Source organism: Chrysoperla carnea, chromosome X, assembly GCF_905475395.1.
Source record: "Chrysoperla carnea chromosome X, inChrCarn1.1, whole genome shotgun sequence".
Lineage (NCBI taxonomy): Eukaryota > Metazoa > Arthropoda > Insecta > Neuroptera > Chrysopidae > Chrysoperla > Chrysoperla carnea.
In genome coordinates, this window is record NC_058342.1 from 26,435,075 (window position 1) to 26,452,689 (window position 17,615).

Here is a 17,615-nt window from a genome sequence, read left to right on the forward strand (position 1 = left end):
AAAGTTTTTTTTAAATTTGTTTTCATTCATTCCAAATGAAAATTATCAAAAACTTCCAAAATATGTCGTTTTTTGAGATTCCTCCATAAGAGCCAATGTATTTTATATCGATTTTTAATGACTTTTCTTAAAAATTTGCACGGATACCTAAGCTGAAATTTTAATCACATATTCTTTGAGTAAAAATCTACCTATTCAAAAATTGTGAGCCTTTAAATCAAACATTGTTGTCATGCTCATACATCCTTAACAGGATAATGAATAAAAATATTTTAAAAACTGAAAATATAAAACAACAAGTGAAAACAAACAATTGACTGAGTTAATTGTTGAAATACCATGCATAGTCAGTGTTGATTTCTTTATCACATTACACATACAAACATGTGACACATACATAACTGATAATCAAGTATAGTACATATTATAAAATTTCCGCCTAATTGGCGCCCTCACGGGTAAACAGTGATGTTTACGAAAAAACCTATCTCTAACGGTTTACAAGATGGATCCTACGGACCCAAGCCCCAATTGACCTGTGATGCTCATTTACGAACTTGACCTCATTTTTTACGTCCTGAGTACGCTGTAAAAATTTCAGCTCGATATCTTTTTTCGTTTTTGAGTTATCGTGTCCACAGACGGACGGACAACCGGAAATGGACTAATTAGGTGATTTTATGAACACCTATGACGAAATTTTTTTCCTAGCATCATTATTTTTAAGCGTTACAAACTTGGGACTAAACTTAATATACTATGTATATTTCATATATACATGGTATAATTATTGTTATTTGATTGGATGGTGTTCAAAAACGGGGTGACAGTACATATTGAACTGTATTCCGTTTTAACCAGTAACTATTATTGATAACTGGGAGTTGCAACTCGTCAAATGGTGATAATAATTCGTACTAGTTAATATCAGAAGAAGGCCCGAATTCAGTAGTTACAATTTGTACTTGTACTTACTATTTTTTAAGGCCAATAAAAATATTCAAATTCAAATCAGATAAATCCCGTTAACTGGCAATAAAATTAATGGGCCGTTTTTTCAGCAGTTCCAATTTAGACCACCTGATTATTTAACATTTGTCAACAGCTGGCAATAAAAGTATACTGAATAAACGCCATCTTTCACAGTAGTCGCAGTGTATATCGGAACGCACCCTTTATTATAATATAGTCATCACGATCATCAACCTTAAAATCATTCAAATCATTGAAATAACTTTGAGGTTATAACATGTTTACATAAACTGTTAAAAATATTTTATATAATCAAAGATTTATTTAATATTTTACTTTGCAATAAAATTTATTTTAAATAATAAATTTCTGGAAGATAGTGAAACAAATTACAATGGAGCGTGTACGTATTACATATGAAAAATCAGATACCAGTAGTGATATGAAACCTGAAAACATTCATGAAAATGATAAAAATTCAATTACAATCAACTGTGAAAATAATATTAAAATGGAAAAACAATTAAATACAGAATTTATAATAAAAGAAGAAATATTAGAAGACATCGATGTCAACATGGAAAGTGGACACATTGAAGAAGGTCTGGAAAATAGTTTTACAATGGAACATGGCGGCAGAATTAAGAATGAAGTTCTAAACGATTGTTATTCATTGGAATGTATACCAACTAAAAATGAAAAACTGGAAAATTCAACTACTTTAATTAACTACGAAAACATTAAACTTGAAAAACAATTAAATACAGAGCTCATAATTAAAGATGAAACAAATTATGAACCAGTACAAGATAATTATGAAAAAAAATCATTTTCATGTGATATTTGTAATAAAACATTTACTTATCAAGGTTATTTAGTTAAACATAAACGAATACACAGTAGAGCAATAAATACAATACAACAATTTTTATGTCGTGTTTGTTTTAAAATATTTACTCAGAAAAGTGATTTAGTTTTACATGAACGAATTCATAACGAAGAAAAACTATTTTCATGTGATTTTTGTAATAAAACCTTTACTGAACAACACCATTTAGTTGAACATAAACGAATTGACCATGGAGAAAAACCATTTTCATGTAATATTTGTAATAAAACATTTAATCTGCTGGGTAATTTAGTTCAACATAAACGTATTCACACCGGAGAAAAATCATTTTCATGTGATATTTGTAATAAAACATTTACTCAGAAAGGTTCGCTAGTTAAACATATACGAATTCACACCGTAGAAAAACCATTTTCATGTAATATTTGTAATAAAACATTTAATCTGCTGGGTAATTTAGTTAAACATAAACGTATTCACACCGGAGAAAAATCATTTTCATGTGATATTTGTAATAAATCATTTACTTGGAAAAGTTCGCTAGTTTCACATATACGAATTCACACCGGAGAAAAACTATTTTCATGTGATATTTGTAATAAATCATTTACTCGGAAATTTTCGCTAGTTTCACATATACGAATTCACACCGTAGAAAAACCATTTTCATGTAATATTTGCAATAAAACATTTAATCTGCTGGGTAATTTAGTTAAACATAAACGTATTCACACCGGAGAAAAATCATTTTCATGTGATATTTGTAATAAATCATTTACTTATCAACACCATTTAGTTGAACATAAACGAATTCACAGCGGAGAAAAACCATTTTCATGTAATATTTGTAATAAATCATTTACTCGGAAATTTTCGCTAGTTTCACATATACGAATTCACACCGGAAAAAAACCATTTTCATGTAATATTTGCAATAAAACATTTACTCGGAAAGGTTCGCTAGTTTCACATATACGAATTCACACCGTAGAAAAACCATTTTCATGTAATATTTGTAATAAAACATTTAATCTGCTGGGTAATTTAGTTAAACATAAACGTATTCACACCGGAGAAAAATCATTTTCATGTGATGTTTGTAATAAAACATTTACTCAGAAAGGTTCGCTAGTTATACATAAACGTATTCACACCGGAGAAAAACTATTTTCATGTGATATTTGTAATAAATCATTTACTCGGAAATTTTCGCTAGTTTCACATATACGAATTCACACCGTAGAAAAATCATTTTCATGTAATATTTGCAATAAAACATTTCGACATAAAATTTCTTTAATTGGTCATAAACGTATTCATACTAAATAAAAATCATTTTAATGTAATATTTAGATAATTTTTCCTTAAAATATATTTGTTTATTTTTTGTTGATAATTTTTGTAAATAACGTTTTTTTGGTTTAAAAAAAAAAAAAATCAAAAACCCGATTGTATTAAATACAAGTGAAAACAAACAATTGACTGAGTTATTTGTTGAAATACCATGTATAGACAGTGTTGATGCGCAATCGTTTGTTTTTTGACGTCACGTAAATAACAAAAGATATTCACTTTTAAATAGACACACACACACAACTGATATTCCTATATTAATACATACTATAAAATTTGCACTTAATTAACGCCCTCGTGGGTAAACAGTGATGTTTACAAAAAAATATTTGAAAAAAGTTTTTTATTTTTTTATAAGGAACATTTTTTACATTTAAACTTTTGTTCTATCTCTAACGGTTTACAAGATGGGTCCTACGGACCCAAGACCCAATTGACCTATGATGCTCATTTACGAACTTGACCTCACTTTTTATGTCCTGAGTACGCTGTAAAAATTTCAGCTCGATATCTTTTTTCGTTTTTGAGTTATCGTATCCACAGACGGACGGACGGACGGACAACCGGAAATGAATTAATTAGGTGATTCTATGAACACCTATACCAAAATTTTTTTCGTAGCATCAATATTTTTAAGCGTTACAAACTTGAGATGAAACTTAATATACTATGTATAAAAATAATTAAATAAATCACAATAAAACACTGGAATTAATTTATTTTGAATCCAAAATACAAAAAAAAAAATTTGGCATATAATTAAAAATCGGTTCAATAAATTATAAACAAATAACATATCAATTCTTCGATTGCTGGTAAAAAAAAATAGAGGCACTTGAAAATTATGATTTTGGAAAATTTTATTGCTATTTTGAAGTTTTTGAACACAACGCTTAAAATTATGAAGAAAATTTCTCGCCCCCCATTCAATTTTTATTTTTTCTTTGCTTTTGGAGCATTTTGTAAACCATTTACCATATTTTTTGGAATTTTATACTTTTCTAAAAAAAAACAAAACATATATTTTAGTTGTTTCGAAGTCATGAAAATGTCATAGGCATATCATTTATATAAAGTCTTTGAAATATAGTAATACCTCGATTTACGCGATTCCTAAACAGGGTTCGAGGATATATATCATGATATATATCCGATATATATCACGTGAATTTTTATGATATAATATCAATACAAAAATGATTTAAAAAAATTTAATATTATTTAGTAATTTTTGGCGTTTGTTACCGTATTTCTACTTCCCCAATTTTTATGGCATTGGAGTAGAGTTAAAACCTACTAATACTAAGCTCAAATCGTGTCGTGTCAGAAAAAATTCGTTACTAAAGAGTAAGTTTAAGAAACATTCAGAATCGGAAGATGATCTAGCTTTATCTTCCTTGCAGGCAAACCACGCACAATTATGAAACGACATTTTTTTATTTTTTATTTGATAATTAACAGTTTATTACTGATGACTGATTTGATAATTAAAAGACTGATTATACTCTAGAGTTATTATTTGTAATGTTTATTGTTTTGTTGCCTAAGTGTAGGTATGACCATTGACTGATAACAATTTATAAAATTGTTTTTTGTTTTAAAGTTGATTTTTATTTATAAAAATTTTATTATTTTTAATTGATTTTGCCTGATCTAGAAGAATATTTTATGTTTTGGTTTCATTTGTCTGATTTGAAGTGCCTAAGTAAATAAAACCTTTAAACATTTTAGTTTTTTTTAAATATCAAATTTTTGATATATATCGAATATATATAAAAAATATCCGATATTTTGATATTTATAATAAATATCGGATATTTTCGAACCCTGTTCCTAAATCTTCCTATTTCAAACCTTATCTCATAAGACGGTTTATAGAACAAGATACAGGGTGGGCCATTTTGATCTATTATGGTAAATAGTTCGTTTTGTAGTTTTAACAAAGAAACTTAAACAAACTGTATAGTTTGATGGGGGGCATCATGTTCTGACATCAGATTAGACCTAGTTCTCCGGGTTGCTTTAATAGTCAGTTAAGATCCTAAAAGATAAGAGATAATAATAAATCAAAAGAGGGGTATCCCTGTGCCCTTTTCGAGAACGATCTGCCACCCAAAGACTGAACGTCACGCAGAAAGCCCAAAGCTTCTCCGTCAGGATCTTTCCCAGGATAGATGGATCCAAGGTTTTGGGCCCAAACTTTCGGAATCTAACGCCTTGCAGATTTCTTTTTTTTGCTAAAAGGAGATGGGAAACCTTTGAATGCTTATAACTTCTTCGTTTTTTAATCAATTTTACTTTTACTTTCAAATTTTGTCATGGTATCAAGACTAGTTTTACATTTTTATGGGTAATATGGCTAATTCGACATCAGGGCTATCCCCTATTGACTATTAAAGCAACCCTGGGAACTAGGTCCAGTCTGATGTCAAAACATGATGCCCCCTATCAAACCCTGGAACTTTTGTATAAGTTATTTTTTTATCGACTTTTTGATTAAAATGGTACACTCTGTAGATCTCGTCATACGCGGTTATCATTCAATCCCACCTACCGCGTAAGTTCGAGATATTACTCTGTAATACTCTTTCTTTTTAACAACAAATTTTTCCGTTTTAAGAGTCAAAATCGGTTATAACCAAATTGAAGGGACTCATTGATATTGCCTGTCTGATAGATATAAAAAAAATTTACCTGTTAATAATTTGTGAATAAATAAAATTTGATTTCCTTGAACTAATAGCTGTGCTAATTTTTTTCCAGTTGGAGTTTGAACCGTTGCACTGGCACCAACACCTTGTTGACATTGTTTTGCGAACTCTTGTACATTGATATTAAATAATTCTAAGTTATCGACAAGGGTGACTTTTTTATTACCGCTGCGTGTTTGTACACACATTTGTATGGGTCGTAATTTTCCACGTTCAACTTTCTCTGTTGTGCTACCATGATATGGGGTCATTTGTCCTGCTATAGCATTTATTACATCCGCCCATGCTGTTAATTCTTTTGTTTTCACTAACGATTCTATAAATTCATCTGGTTGAATTTTATCTCTGCAAAATATAATTAATTCATCTTTTAAATATGAATATTTTTATACCATGGCACCAAAAAATAAGGGACATCCACTCATTACAAGATTCTTTTTGTTTTTTCATGTTTTTAAAAACATGTTGAATCTACATAAAAGGAAGAAAAGGAGAGTCGGGATGGGCTACATTTTCAACCCTATAATTCAATTTGATAGGCTGTAAAAGACGGAAAGCATCCCTTCCGACAGGATGACATTTCCTCGATATTAATTTAATTCAAATACAAATTTTTACCCCTCTCCCTCCATTTTTAAACGTACAGGAACTGTAGAGGAATGCAAATTTTCAAAATCGTGATAAAAGTTGTTTTTTCCCGGAAATCCTCTCATAAAATTTGTATTATGTAATAATTATGGACAGAGGCATGTCCCGTCGGTACGCCTATGGTAAGAGGGGTACTGCAAATAAGAGGTCCTCTGTGCCCTCCTTAAAAACAACTAGTCACCTGGAGGTGAAGAATCTCCAAGTGGAAGGCGTTACTTTAAGCAAGTGAAGTAACAAGTTTCTGATGATGCAGTGCGGAAAACCCATTGATTTTCTGTGGGGATTCCTTCCAGGATCGATGTAGGCTTCTTTAAAAGCAAATAGGTTAGGTTAGATTAGAGAGGCGGTCCTGGGATGGGACAAACCTACACCAAATGTCCGATTGGCTCATCCCTAATCACTACTCCATGAATCATTCTGAGCTGTTTAAGAACAGCAGGGTTGTTTTGACGTCAACGGAATTAAGGTCGGAGAGGTCGTCAAAGAAAAGCTGACTCAAGTGATTCTATCTTCTTATGGCAATAGCTAGACAGTGACAGGCGATTAAAGATCGTTTCTTTCTCCTCCCCACTGTCAGCTTCTGTAATAATCGTGATACACTATCAGCCCCAGGCATTCAACGTGCTTGTTGTCTAGTCAGTGTCTAGGGGTGCTTTGACATCAACGGAATTAAGGTCGTAGAGGTCGTCAAAGAAATGCTGACTCAAGTGAGTCCATCTTCTTATGGCAATAGCTAGACAGTGACAGGCGATTAAACATCGTTTCTTCCTCCTCCCCACTGTCAGCTCTTGCAATAATCGTAATACACTATAAGCCCCAGGCATTCAACGTGCTTGTTGTCTAGTAAGTGTCCTGTTATAGCCGCAACGATTTTGCTTATAGAGGCCCTTTGAAGTGACCATACTCGGATAATATCTATCTTGTAGTACCACAATCGCGTTCCTCCCTCACCCTAAAATTTACTCTTTTTTAAGATATCTTCATTCAGGAGCAGTTTGTTATTAGCAAACGGAACTACTTCACAATTCCCTGAAATGTCTCTATGTCCCGGTACCCATGCCAGATTTAAATTCATTTGTTCCGCCAATTCATTTAAGGACGTTCGGCAAGAAAGTGCAAATAAAAGGGATGAAGGTTTAATCGCCCAACCATGCAAGCCAAATAAGTGAAATCATCCGAGTTAAAACAACTAAAAAAACATACTTAACAGCTAGTTGATGTTCTTTGACATAAAACGTTAAATGTTTTCGAATATCCTTCGGTGTAATCATATCTCCACGACTATATCCAGCATAATTAAATAACCTCAAAACAGGCATTGTCACCGAAAAGAATTCATTTGGTACAACTGTCGTATTTAACGCTGGCGTTGATTCCTCTGCACTCTTCGTTTCCGCTCCCGTAATTGTATCATTATCCCAAAGTTTAAAGCCAATTACATCCGGATGTGTGTTATTTAACGTCTGAATATATTGTACTAATTTCACTTCGGTGAATGTTAAGAATCCTAATATTTGCATTTCTTTTAGGAAGATGTTCAATTTTTTATACGATGATTGTTTAATGTTGATTTTTAGGTGTTCCGGTACCGCGAGTAACATGTAATTACGATAAAATGTTGATACTAACATAGGTAATTTGATTGATTTAAAATGTAACTTAATAACTTTACATAGACTATATTTTAAGCGTGTATCCATCTCTTCACTAGGTGATATCGAGGATGATGTTGGATCTAATTTTGATTCAGTATCATCATTGTCTGACTCATTATTCACTTCATTCTCAATATTATTTGGTGTTTCTGTATTTCCGATTATGTCTTCTTCAGAAGCTTTTGCATCGTCATCTGTGTTTTCATTTACATAATCACTGATTGATGTTTGATAATATTGAGCAGTTAATTTTTCATCTAAAAAAATATAAAGGAAATTTATTATATAGTGTTTTTCTTCTACCTCAAAAATAGATAATTAACTCCAAAAGTTAGTTGAGATTTAAGTACCTGGAGGAGGCAAAACGAGGCATCTACCCCAAAAATTATAAAGGGGTACAAGGGGTTCTCTGTGTCCTCCTTGAGAAAACCAAGGTAAATCGAGAGCAACAACAATAATAACATGCATCCGTAAGAGCAGATAGATTGCGGCTAACAAAACAGGCGGGGGTGAGGTTAAAGTAACTCAAGTAATCTGTTTGTGATGGAGTGGTTACTTAACTACACCAAAAAATAACTTTCAATGCAAAAGAGTTGGGTTTTCTGATTATTGTCCGGAAATTTGGTATAAATACTCCACTGTGTGGCGCCCATGATTGTACCAACTAACTTTTGAAACAAAGACTGAAAATGAATAAATATACTAACACATTTGACCACAATCGTATAACCATTGTGGTGGACCAACTTCAGGGACAGGTAACGGACATAATCGCCATAAAAAATCTGAATACCTATGTAAGATCTTAACACATTTACCCCGTCCAGCGGACATAAACATATCATCACTAGACAATGCCGTAATGCCCACAGCATGTGCGGATTCATTTGACGTTAAATTGATGTAAACCAGTTGCCCTTTTGGATGTGTACCCCATTTATGGTGATTGGAATTTGGTTGCGGTTTTGTTAAAACACCAGGGCACATTAAATCCGCTCCATTCAACAATCGTGGCCATACTTCTTTGTAGGTGGTAAATGCCGGTAATAAAGATGTCCATGTCCATAATGTGAAGACAGTTGGATATAAATGATCGTCGTAATCTAATTTGAAGAATGTGGGCTTCTGATCGACTAAATATACATATAATTGAATTCCTTTACAGGTGCATATTCGTATTTTAAAAAGTGTGTCCGTTAATGGCATATATTCCCGTAATTTTTCCTGTGTTATATTTGGATATTGTTTTAAAATCGTTTGATGTAAATTTTTTCTAAAAAATAAAATAAAAATTCGTGAGCGACAGAGCACCAACATTACGGTCATATTTACTCCTCATTAAATGCTTTTTATTATAGTCCCATCAAATTAGATGAAATTTCATTTGTTGTAGTTTTCGAGGCAGCAATGCTACCTATGTCAATTTTTAGCTCTCTATCTGTAGAATAAAAAATTTCATATGTGCAGATGAAAAAAGAGGTGATTTCGGAAAAACCAAAAATTTTCTACGTTTTTCCACACAGGGAATGACTATTAGTATATATATCTCGAAATATCGACTTTCGACATTAATAAACTTTTTTGTAGCTCATAGTTACAATTTGACGCTGACGCTGGATATAACTTTATTTTTTTCAACTAGATGGAACCCTGATTTGACGCTCAAAGCCCGCGTAAAGCGTCATTATGAATTTACATCTTAAGAAAACTATACAAAGCTCACCATACATAAACCTGTGTTCTTTCAGAATGCATGTGATCATATGATGATGGACCGTGAAGAAAAGAACAGATTATCATGATATGGAGGTGCTAAATATACAGAGAGAGTCCACAACATCAATTCATGACGAAAACCCGATTTTGTCGGTTGCCTCAACATAAAACGCTATATACAAGAAAATTTTTAATTTGCCTGAAGAAGCTTTCTACCAAATATCGGCTTTGGACGCAAAAGTGGATTTGGCTTTTTTAATTTTCTTTCAGTTTCATTCGACAATATTAATGAAAATCTAATTTTAATCCTCTGCAAAACGATGAATTTTATGCATATCAGTATTTCCCGACATGTAAAATTTTCCATAGTGACACATACTGATGAAATCTACATACATGCCAAGATTTTCTTGTCTTTTATCAGATGGGATCCGTATTTTAAATAAATTTTTAGGTTTTTTTTTACTAGGATAACCTCAAATTTTATGGATTTGTTTTGAAAAAGTAATATAAATACCGTTCGGACGTCTTCAATGCATTCTTCCCTTTAATTTTGAATTCTTTTAAAAACATTTTGTTCTAATTATCGAAAAATAAAAACAATTTAAACTTCAACTCGTAAATTTACAACACACTAAAAAAAATTATAAACTCACTAAAATCAAATTGCTGTCAATTTTTATTAAATAGTTCAATCAGAGATGGCGTTGTATAAGGGTGGAAAATACGAAATACAACCACTTTTTCAAATATTTCTCATCGGAGGAAAATTTTCTTTTGCAATTACACGAATATAACAAATTTTTATTAAAATTCTTTAAAATTATTTTATAAATTGAGAAAATTCTTGTAGGTATTACAGGATATCTAAATATTGGACAATTCATAAACAATTTTGACCAATAAATTCAAACAATTGTAATTTTTTTAATTTTGCGTGAAAATTATCCACAAAAAAGAAAGAAAATGAAAGTTATTATATAACGAATTTCCCGAAAACTCCAGGAAGCGACCGGGATACCGTTTACCCTGAGCGCCAGATACCTCAGAGATCAATTCTGACGCACGATATTCATGTTTAGTGATCCCAAAAACCCCCCCGAGTAACAAGCTATAAATCAATTTTGGTCACAAAATTCCCTGACGCTCTAACGGATCGAATGCAGAAAACCAGATTCAAATTCGTCTTACTGTTCAAATTTTTCGAACTTTGTTTTTAGTGTTTCATTTCCGCCACTACAAATGCTGCGTGTCCTGGCAGTTTTACCTCTGACAACAGTGACGAATGAACGCACCTTTTCAGTTTTGCGTCGTCTCAAAGTCTTGCAGAGGTCGATGCGCATAGCGTTTTGGAAAAGTTTTTGCTGTATCTCACAAAATTAACTTGAATATCCAATTTGACATAATGGATGATTCCTGCGCGCGGACCTGGATCGAGTAATTTTAACAATTACTCGATCCCAAACCCAAAATCCTACATGAAGCCAGCTGTATCTTGAGAAAGATTTTCAACATTATCTTTAGAGCTAGTCATTAAGTTGTCAATTAAACTGGATTTTGTATTTTTTGGGATGGACCTCTTTCGTTTAATTGTTTTTGGTACTCTTTCGGCTAATTGTTTCAGCGAAACCTAGACACTCTTCGAAAAAAATTTCCCAATAAATCCAATTAAAGTGGTTCGCTTTTCTATAAAGACCATTTTAGTTCAAATTGAATGAACAGCGCACAAAAAGTTAGATTGTTGCTATCAATTACTGTCTAAACTATTTACAAAAAAATGTTTGCGTATTTATAAAGAACAACTTTCTAATTTAAAGTGTTCGTCTAATGTTTGCCAGTTATGACAGTGAAGTTTTAATTGAGCCTGAAAACTTAAATCGAATTCGATGGTGGTATAAGATGTGATCTTTTGAAAGTAATATTTTTCGTTTGAAGCATTTTCCTCGATTAACTTTATTTCTCGGGTTTCAAGCATATGTCAACTTAAAAAAGACACCCTGTTTATGGTATGAGTGTAAATGGGCGGCAAATATTATTTTTGCCCGGCGCTTCTAAATAGGTAGATCGGGCCCGGGGCTTACAATAAATAATTGAAACAAACTAAAAATGAAAATTGTTTATTTTGTTTGAAAAATAATTAGGGACCTTCTACTTTTTTGTCGCCCTAGGGCCTGACTGATCTTAAGGATTTAAAATAAAAAGGCAACAGATTAAAATGTTTTAAAATAATATTTTTTATTGAATTGTGTTTGTATTTTCATTACAATAATTATTTTCTTATGTAATTAATTAATTATCTAATAATTAAAAGCTCTAATTACCATTTTACATATGAAATGAAAAATAACTTAAAGAAAAAATCAAGAAAAACATAATTGTTGGGAAAATTGATTATTTCCAAGTACAAAAATAAAAATTATCCAAATACTCCATATATACTTTTGTTTTGTCTATTTTCTTCCTTAGAATTACAGATACGGAATTTTTAATAAAGAAAATTATTTTTCTAAAACGGGGAAACAAATCTAAAAACAAAGCATACATGCCCACTTATAAGGCACAGGTGCATTTTCATGAAAAATTAAGGTATATTTTCGTTGCTTACATTTCAAATATAATTTATAGACTATCTTCTCAATCTTTTGGGTTTTCCATAAAAATTTGAAAAATGTTCGGGAAATTTTTTCTATTATATATCAAGTGAAGTATCCTTTAGAAAAAACAATTTTTCTGACGGAAAATTACGTACCTTTAATGTGTTAGAGCTAGGGACTGGTTATACGGGAAATCGAGAGAATTCACGGTGGTCCGGTGGGCTCAGAGAGAAAAAACGATCAATTACTGTTTTTTTTGTCTACCAGCTGTTTTGTGTCCATTTTTGCAACACAATGTCAGATAAATACTTAGGAGTCAGTAAAATCTGTGTACCTTGTTTTACGCATTGAGCCAACCCTTCCTTCAATTTCCGGTGGGCCGCTTACCAACAGTCCGCCCATGAAGAGGACTAAGGAGTGTGACAGTCAAAGTTAGAAAACTGCTTAACGTCGAAACTATCCTGATTTTCTAACCGAATCATGCCACACTTTATCTACCTAAAAATCGAATTTTTAGGGAATATTGACCCTTGGAAATATTGACGCTGTAGGCCCCATTGCGTTTTTTCAAATCGGTAGATAGGACAACAACCGCACAGCCTTATGATTTTTGAAAGCGTATCCCCTGATTTAATTCCCAATTATTTTTCAAATTATAAATGAAACAACAAAAAATTTTCACATATTTCTCTGAATTGTATAATTTTATGTCTAAATAAAAAATATTTGAGATGTAAGCTCAACTTAAATAAAGTTTTGTAGTAATTTTCTTACGTTTTAAGTAGAATTCGTACACCTCGAAAATTACCAACAAAATTTGTGTCAATAAAAACAATAAAAGATAAACTTTTCACAAAAATTTTTATTTAAATCAATAATTTATTTCCTTGAAATAAAAAACATTATTCTTAAAAAAAAAATTGAAGCAAATTAGAAAATTTGGGGAAAATTTTTTTTGTATTTTCAAAATTTTTTGTTTTTTTAAACATCTTAATCGATTTTTTATTTTTTTTATTACATTGATAACATGAAATAAATCTCAAATCGTGAGTAAATAGAGTGCTCAAAATTTATTCATATCAGTGGCGGATTTAAACAATTGGAAAAGAAGCAATTATTCTATAAACGGACTTCACGGCCCCCTAGTAGCCAACATTAGTACTAATTAGTTACCTATGACCATTAGGTACCCATCAAACCCACAGGGATGATTTTTAGTGGCATGATAGTTTCGTTACAGCCGGTTTTGACTGTAAAAGGTCAAATCTCTTCTAGACCTTTTTCCTTAAATCCGTCACTGATTCACATTAAAAAAAAATTATAATCTAATATTTTCATTATTTTAAAATCTAACGTGCAAAGCTCATCCCCGATTTCCCCCCACACAACTTTCACAAAATTAGTTCCATTCGAAATTTGTATAGCAAAATATTTTCTTATTTTTATTTTTAATTTTTTTTTACATTCAATCAAAAAAAAGCTCAAAATTTTTATTAATGATTAAAGTCATCAAATTTTTTTTACTCGAAAACAAAAAATTCGCTTACAAATCAGTCATAAAAATTATTTTTTTTGTATCACGTTTGAAGGTCTTTAATCATGAATCAAAATCTTTTTGGATCGAATATCAAATTTCATACTTGTTTGTTGGGGAAGCATTTAATAATTATTCTTTGAAAATGTCGAAGAAATTCGATATTCGATTTGATTTTCGTAACCATACTTTTTTTTCTTTAATATGTCTAATTCGTCGACTTAAAAAATACAAATATGCAATTACAAATAATTTTTTATAGTCATGGATAATTGAACATATTTTGTAAGGACCATAAAGTGAATTTCTGGGTCAAAAATATGTCAAATAAATTTGGTTGCAATAACCCGTGAACACTTGAATGTCGTTAACTGCCAAAATTTTCTTCTTGACATAAATTTCGATGTTTGCCACAATTTTCTAAATCAATTTTTCTTCGTACAGGTAATTCGTGTTTAGCCAATGAGCGTGATGCTTATTGGCCAATGATATTTGAGTATTTTAGCAGTTGATCAAAGAAATTGGGGCAAATATCGAAATTTCTCGCCTCGAGTTCTTGACATATGTTGTAGTTCGGATCAGAACCAAGCTTTTCCATATGATTTTCAATCCCTCGAGTGGAACTGTAGGTCTACCACCACTCCCCCTCAAAGTTATAGGAAAATATGCATGAACTAAATGAGCTGCCAAAAACCTATTCTATCGAGTAGTACTGGGATCTCCAGGCCCCCTCAAAGTTGTACGGAAATATGCATAAACGAACTACCAAAACCCTGGAACAAGTGTGATTTTGTAGACTGCCCCTGAGTCACAATTTTCCACATAATTTCCAATCCTCCTAGTTAAAATGGAATCGCTATCCCCCACTAAAGTGGTACGAGTTTAAGACACATATAGTGATCTCCAGTATCATTCGAGGGATTGGAAATTATGTGGAAAAGTGTGATTCTGGGAAAATTAACAAAGCCACTCTGGCCTCAGGTTTTTGACAGTTCGTTTAGCTCATGCATATTTTCCCACAACTTTGAGGGGAAGCTAGAGACCCCCCAATACCACTTGAAGTATTGGAATCATATGGAAAACTAGACCTTTTAGCTTTCCTGTTTGTCTTCAGACGATCGAATTTGCATTTTTGTTCGGAGAAGAATGATTTTAAGTGAGACACAAAATTAGCTCCAAGTGACATTTATTTATTTGCATATTTTAGAACCATAAATTTTTTCTTATGGATTTCCACTCTTTTTTTTTTGCACTTTAAAACTTGATACACATTACCCTTTTAAATTATAATACAGAGTGTCTCAAAAATAATTTGAATGAATAATTCATAACATTAATACTTATTGTATTTTGATTTGAAGATTACGTAATTGAAAGTTTTTGATATACTCTGTATAATAATACGATCTTGTATTTTGGCGAAAGTTTAAAATTTCGACGAATTCGATTGCTTTTGGTATCAAAACAATTGACTTTATTTATTGGGTTAAACATGTTTCCAAGTAAATTTTGTAGAACAATCACATTTACAGTGTGTTCCATAATTTTGTTAACAGATATTTAAAAAAGGGTATTTTTTTTTTTGAGGAATTCCTTTGTAGATTTGAATGGGAAATGTTGTGGTGAAATAGTTAAAAATATAGTTAGTGAAATAAATACCACGGTACTCGAAATAAAATGGTATATTAAAATATCGATATTTCGATTGCAACGCAACCATCGTCAATAGCTAAATTTATTTATATAACATATTACAAAGTTAAAATGTTACTGTAATTGTTGGTAGTATTTTACACATTTATTTTTAACTCTGTAAAGAATATAGAATAAATTTAGCTACTGACAATGGTTGCGTTGCAATCAAAATATCGATATTTAGCGAAATGTAAGTCTGTTGTATGTTTTTAATATATTTTTTAAGTAACATGTATTATATTTTATTTCGAGTAACGTGGTATTTATTTCAATAACTATGTCTCAACTCGAAGTCAACAAAAATTGATTCTTATAGTTGAAAACAATTTTCAGAACTTTTCCACAAATACTTTTCTCGAATTCATCATACTTACTTGTCCAAACCTTTTTAGATTAGAAAAAAACCCTTTTTTTAGGGGGTCATTCATTTGAAGGAAATTTCAAAAATTTTACCATTTTGGAAATAAAAAATGTAAAAAAAAACACCCGACTGTCAACTCTTCCTAAAATTATAAATGCATTTTGAGGCGATTTGCGAAAACCGTAAATACCTGTTAACAAAATTATGAACAACCTAATATTTTCCACAGAAAAAATTGAATAACAAAAAAAAGAATTTTGATTTGTATTGCTGCATATTATCCTTGTCCCTAATTGCTAAACGTTATTTTGAAAAAATTTTGATTTACAAGACTTACGTTTGTAGGATTTTTTTTTTTTTTTTTTTGTAATTTTTATTCATTTTTTGATATATAATTTTTATTTTTTTAAATTTATCACAAGAAAGGCCATTCAAAAAAGCATTTTATTTTTAATTATTTTACCAAAAAACGTAACTAAAAAAAAGATCCAAAAAAGGATTTTTTTTACGAATCCAAAATACACAAAAATTAACAATGAAAAGGTATCCTCTAATCTTCTTACTTTTTTTTTTCTTTTAAATCGTGCAAAAATAATTCGAAAAATTTTACGGAATGCTTTTACATAAAAATTTGATTAAAAAAAAAATGCCGCCAAATAAAAAAAACAGTGACGGATCGAAAAGACATAAATTTTCCTTTAAATAATTTTTATTCGTGAAAAAGATTAAATTTTTGAAGTTTAGGCAGCGTTTTGTGCGGGATTTTGACTTAAATACCTTTCAGCGTACCGAACACGCTCAGCTAAACGTACAGCGATTTACTCTCCTGGGCACATACTTCTCTGTTTTTCTGAGTTTTCTACGAATAATTGTAAAAATCCATCTTTTCAAATTCCAGATGTTATTTTATCGGGATCCACTTTAATCCGTCACTGTTTCGAGAAAAAAAAAACCTTTACGGCCCAACTATGTGATTTTACCCACACTAAAATTAATCGCAATTTTCAAATGGAATTAAAAATACTGATTTACCAAAGAATTAAAGAAAAAGCCTTTAATTTAGGAATTGGGTCTCTTCCTGTATCCAATCTAAAGTGGCCTTCCAAAACTGAATGAAAACCTACACATTTGTTAGCAGTTTTCTGGGAAAAGTTGTATCGACATAATTTTTGGGGGTTTTAAGGAAGTATACATTTTAGCACTTCCGGCAATTCCCTTTCAATCAACTGAGCTGAAATGTAAGACTGTTTACTAAGCAGAAAAATATGATACAAACCGGGCTAGATTTTAGTAATTTGGAGGAAAAACCGCGATTTTTTTTACGCTTTGCACATCTGTGAATTGAGTTAGTGTTAAGGATTTGTTTTTTGGGGTTTTCAACTTTTATAGCTGCCGTTTCTACCATTTTGGTAGAGGTTTCATTTTTACCCGATTTTTAAGATTTTGCGCGGATTATTAACCTCCAAATTGAATTAGATGGTTGAAAATTTGAATTGAACTAATGCTAAGAAAGTACGTACCTTTTG

General features: G+C 31.2%; 1 protein-coding gene across 1 annotated transcript; it reads right to left on the reverse strand.

Moving 5' to 3' along the window:
- Positions 1-1,396: 1,396 nt before the first annotated feature.
- On the reverse strand, positions 1,397-10,569 carry LOC123303030 (eukaryotic translation initiation factor 2D). Its single transcript, XM_044886125.1, has 6 exons — positions 10,423-10,569; positions 8,897-9,462; positions 7,738-8,446; positions 5,870-6,231; positions 4,134-4,176; positions 1,397-1,421 (listed from the first exon to the last, which is right to left on the reverse strand). Exons 1-6 carry the CDS (start codon positions 10,476-10,478, stop codon positions 1,397-1,399), a joined length of 1,761 nt encoding a protein of 586 aa, XP_044742060.1. The 5' UTR covers positions 10,479-10,569.
- Positions 10,570-17,615: the final 7,046 nt, after the last annotated feature.